Source organism: Jaculus jaculus, chromosome 7, assembly GCF_020740685.1.
Source record: "Jaculus jaculus isolate mJacJac1 chromosome 7, mJacJac1.mat.Y.cur, whole genome shotgun sequence".
NCBI lineage: Eukaryota > Metazoa > Chordata > Mammalia > Rodentia > Dipodidae > Jaculus > Jaculus jaculus.
The window spans coordinates 100,470,354-100,474,775 of record NC_059108.1 but is presented as its reverse complement, the minus strand read 5'-3'; the positions used below and the strand labels follow the sequence as shown (position 1 = coordinate 100,474,775).

The 4,422-nt window shown below is 42.1% G+C and overlaps 1 protein-coding gene across 1 annotated transcript; it reads left to right on the top strand.

The window, feature by feature from the left end:
• The first annotated feature begins 1,750 nt into the window (after nt 1-1,750).
• LOC101610563 (60S ribosomal protein L10-like) lies at nt 1,751-3,587 on the top strand. The gene has a single exon (XM_004649148.2). It carries the CDS (start codon nt 1,767-1,769, stop codon nt 2,409-2,411), a length of 645 nt encoding a protein of 214 aa, XP_004649205.2. The 5' UTR covers nt 1,751-1,766; the 3' UTR covers nt 2,412-3,587.
• Nucleotides 3,588-4,422: the final 835 nt, after the last annotated feature.

The window sequence follows — 4,422 nt, the reverse complement described above, 5'->3', positions numbered from 1 at the left end:
ACTTTTATCAATATCAAACATTTGCAAATAATAAAAATCCAAATTGTCCTCTATGCATCATCTTTTCACACATTTCTGGCTACTTCATATCTTTTGTTTTTCAGTGTTTGCTTAGCATGATGGACTATGTGGGTAACATTAATAAGGAGTTAGTAACAGAATGTTCAAATTTGTGGAATTAGGAATATTAAAATTTGTGGAATTAGGAATATTTAAAACATTTGAGTAAAAGGAATTAGTTTATACATTTATCACAGTAGTTTCTTTAACATCTGTACTGGTAAGAAAGCAGTATAAAGGGATGATAGCAGCCTAGCCTTCTCCCTTCTCATTTCTATCCCATAACTCTGCCCTATAACTATGAAAGTGCTTCATGCATGGCTATTGTTAGCAGCTCCATCTTCTGGTTTCCCTGGGACTGAGGGATTCTCTAAGACTCAGTGCTACTGAATGGTAGCACTTGGTGCTCAAATTCTAAAGGTGGTACAAGCCAGGTAAAGTCAGGATTGATTAACCCTTTGATTCTTAAATAAAACATGTAGGCAGACCCTAATGGTGACACAGCATCTACTGGTCAAAAAATTCTAGAATTTTGGAAATAGAAAGCATGATCTGGACAGATGGAAGTAAGGGCACAATGGCAAATGAACCCCAATTGGTCATCCTCTTTTAACCTCATATAATATTCTCTGCCCCAGGCATTATTATAGATTCTGGGCACACAGTTCACATTTCTACAATAAAGTAAATTATACACAAGTTACCATTTAATTTTTTCAGTATCACAAAGTAGACCTTTCTAATCTTACATCTATTTTTGTTTTGGTCCTATTGACCATACTATAATCACAATAACTATATCTGTATAAAACCCTTTGATATTCTTGCATGGACTAGAATCCCTAACTTGGTAAAATGATGTAGGTGTGATACACTAGGCTGCTCTCACACATATACATACTTTGGGATCATATTATGCCACTATACCTCAATAGCCATTTTTGCCCTGCTTTTCCTCTTCCATGTTCAGGGCCTTTGTACATGGGAGGCCTCATGTGCCACAGTCACTGTTAAAATCTCTTTCCTCGTGGACATCCTTGACCATTTTTCAGTCTACTAGAACATCATCTCAGAATCTCAGGAATTCTTCTCTCTTCTTTTCTTTTCTTTTCTTTTCTTTTCTCTTCTGCCTTTTCCTTTTCAGCATTTTGTAGTCTATAAAATGGATATTCAACTTGTATGATAGTATGTTACTTGCTGCTTTATCTCCATATTCAGAAATGCAAATAGGCCTAAATTAAAAAAAAAAATCAAATAGTATTTCAATTATTTTTCTGCCCCCAAATCACTCCAGTAAGGCAAGTAAATAACCTTCGTATCTGTAAAACAGTTACCAAGCAAGATGCAGGACACTTCTGTCACGCTCTTCAGAGCCTTGCCAGAGCACTCAGGCCAAGCCATCACTAAGAACAAAGGTGACAAACTGGTCACTTGCTCTGAGAAAAAGAGAACCGACCTGCAAATACCACAGTGCGCCGCGAAGTGCGCACAGTCGGCATTCAGCTGAGCCACAAGCAGGCGTTAACGGGCCAGCGCTCTCCGCGTACACGCAGAGCACCGAGGCCGGCCAGCCCGGAAGCCTCTCTGCGCGACCCGACTCTACGGCTGCCGCGGGGGCCGCTGGGTAACGGACGCGGGGACGCGGGTGGACCCCGTCTTCCCGCCTTGCCAGCCCGGGCGTCGGCGGCCTCGCTCCCGGGGTGGCCATGGGTCGCAGGCCGGCTCGCTGTTACCGCTACTGTAAGAACAAGCCGTACCCGAAGTCGCGCTTCTGCCGGGGCGTCCCCGACGCGAAGATCCGCATCTTCGACCTGGGCAGGAAGAAGGCGAAGGTGGACGAGTTCCCGCTCTGCGGCCACATGGTGTCGGACGAGTACGAGCAGCTCTCGTCCGAGGCCCTGGAGGCGGCCCGCATCTGCGCCAACAAGTACATGGTGAAGAGCTGCGGCAAGGACGGCTTCCACATCCGCGTGCGGCTCCACCCCTTCCACGTGATCCGCATCAACAAGATGCTGTCCTGCGCGGGCGCCGACCGGCTGCAGACCGGCATGCGCGGGGCCTTCGGGAAGCCGCAGGGCACCGTGGCCAGGGTGCACATCGGCCAGGTCATCATGTCCATCCGCACCAAGCTGCAGAACAAGGAGCACGTGATCGAAGCCCTGCGCAGGGCCAAGTTCAAGTTCCCGGGCCGCCAGAAGATCCATATCTCCAAGAAGTGGGGTTTCACCAAGTTCAACATGGATGAGTTCGAAGACAAGGTGGCAGCGAAGTGCCTCGTACCCGATGGTTGCGGAGTCAAGTACGTCCCGGACCGAGGCCCCTTGAACAGGTGGAGAGCTCTGCATTCCTAAGGACTTTGGCTAGCATGGAAAGATATCGGAGTGGCCAGTCTGTTTTGAAAATGTTGATTCGGTTGTTAGAACATAGGATGTTAGAAAAAAAGTTTGCGTAGTAAGTACAGAACTTGTTTAAGGAAGAAGAAAACTAGTTATAGAAGAAGGCGTTATTCCAGTGTTCCCACTTGATATTTATGGGTTGTACTAAAATGTGCCAAATGTTTACTAACCTCGTAAATTATGTTATGCTTTTGGAATGAAGACCTAGAGAAAATCTTATATTAATTATAGGAAACTGAGATGAAAATTATATTCCAACTATAGACTCTGAAACTTTCTAAATATTGTTTTATTTTCCTAAACATCTCTGAATGTCTTTTCAGTTACCTATAATTTCTGGTTACAGTGTTAGAACCATTGGGTATAATGAAAAAATGATTTTCTAGACAAGACTTACATTATCTTGTACTCAGGAGACAACAGTCCAATCTTTACTTCATCTCAGAAAGGTCATAGGTGACAGCAGAGTAGATACTGCTTGTACTTGGGCCTCAGTAGAATCAACAGAAGCGAGAAAATGACACTACATCAACTCTCTGTGCTCTAAAGGTACCCTGGAGAAGGTTTGCAATCTGTAGCTGTTTGCCCTACATGAGAGCTATATTGATTACATGGGTGATTTTTATTTTTATTTCAAAAGCTACCTAGCCTAAAATTGCTGGTTATACAGTTGTTTTTATTTTACTACTGTTTGTTTTTTATATTTTAGGTTGATTTATCCTTCTTAACTTTAATTTTGCAACCTGCCTTCGGTTTCTTGTACTAATTTTCAGTCAACATATTTAGTAAAAAAAAAAGAATATTAAGCAACATGGAAGCTTTGCTCTTTAAGTAGTTTCCACTTAAAATCATGTTGTTTTTAACATATGGCATCTATTTGATATTTTACTTGTCTGTAAGTTACTTATATATGTACTTTCATACTTGGTTGCTGTTTTAAGCTTATAACAATATTGATGTCATAAATAAGGTTTAGCAAGATAATTCTCAACAATAACATGAGTGCATTAAAAGAGCTCTGCAGCATAAAACACACTTTCCTTGATGTATTCTACTTGCTGCATTAAAACTTCTAAAGTTGTCTGGGAAATTATGTCATAGGCAATTAATAAATGAAGATATGTTTGTCTATTTGCCAGTCTTGATTTTTTGTCCCACTGTTGTTAAAAGACAAGTTGCCAGGAGTGGTGGTGCACACCTTCAATCCCAGCCCTTGGGAGGCAGAGGTAGGAGGATCACTGTGACTTTGAGGCCACCATGAGTCTGCATAGTGAATTCCAGGTCAGCCTGGATTAGCAGGACACTACCCCAGGGGGTAAAAATAACCTAATTGCCTTTGCAAGCTGCAGAAGAAGCTGGAGAGATGGCTTAGTGTTTAAGGCACTTGCCGCATAGCAAAAGGACCTAGGTTTGATTGCCCAGGATCTATGTAAACCAGAATGCACAATGTGGCACTTGCATCTGGAGTTCATTTTCAGCAAATGGAGGCCCTGGCATGTTCTCTCCCCCTCCCCCTCCACTCTCTCCCTCCCTCTTTCTCTCCAATAATTTTTTCTTAAGCTTCAGAAACAATACATATCTTTGCTTGGTTTATACACCCATGATACAGTTTACTTGGCATGTGTTCATACACCCATAATCCAGTTTCAAAGGTGATTTCCATCTTAACTATTCACCCTTTTTTGGTTTCACGTCCAAATGCCTTAGTCTTCAGATTAGGAACTATGCTCTTAGTAAGTATACAAGAAGGTAGCTATATTTTTCCTGTAATGGATCATTATTGTTTATGCATGCAAATATGTGAAATACGCATGCAAATGTGTGAAACTAAGGCAGGTTATAGAGTAGTGCCTGTTGTAGTCAATGTCCTGGGTTAGATCTCCAGCACTGCCAAAAAAATGGAAGAAAATACCTAAAACATAATAAGATATGTGAAAAGAGGTAAAAGATAGAAAGTTAAAGAGTG

What these genes read in the sequence shown, in the direction of transcription:
- LOC101610563 (XM_004649148.2), top strand. Translation starts at nt 1,767, where the DNA reads ATGGGTCGCAGGCCGGCTCGCTGTTACCGCTACTGTAAGAACAAGCCG.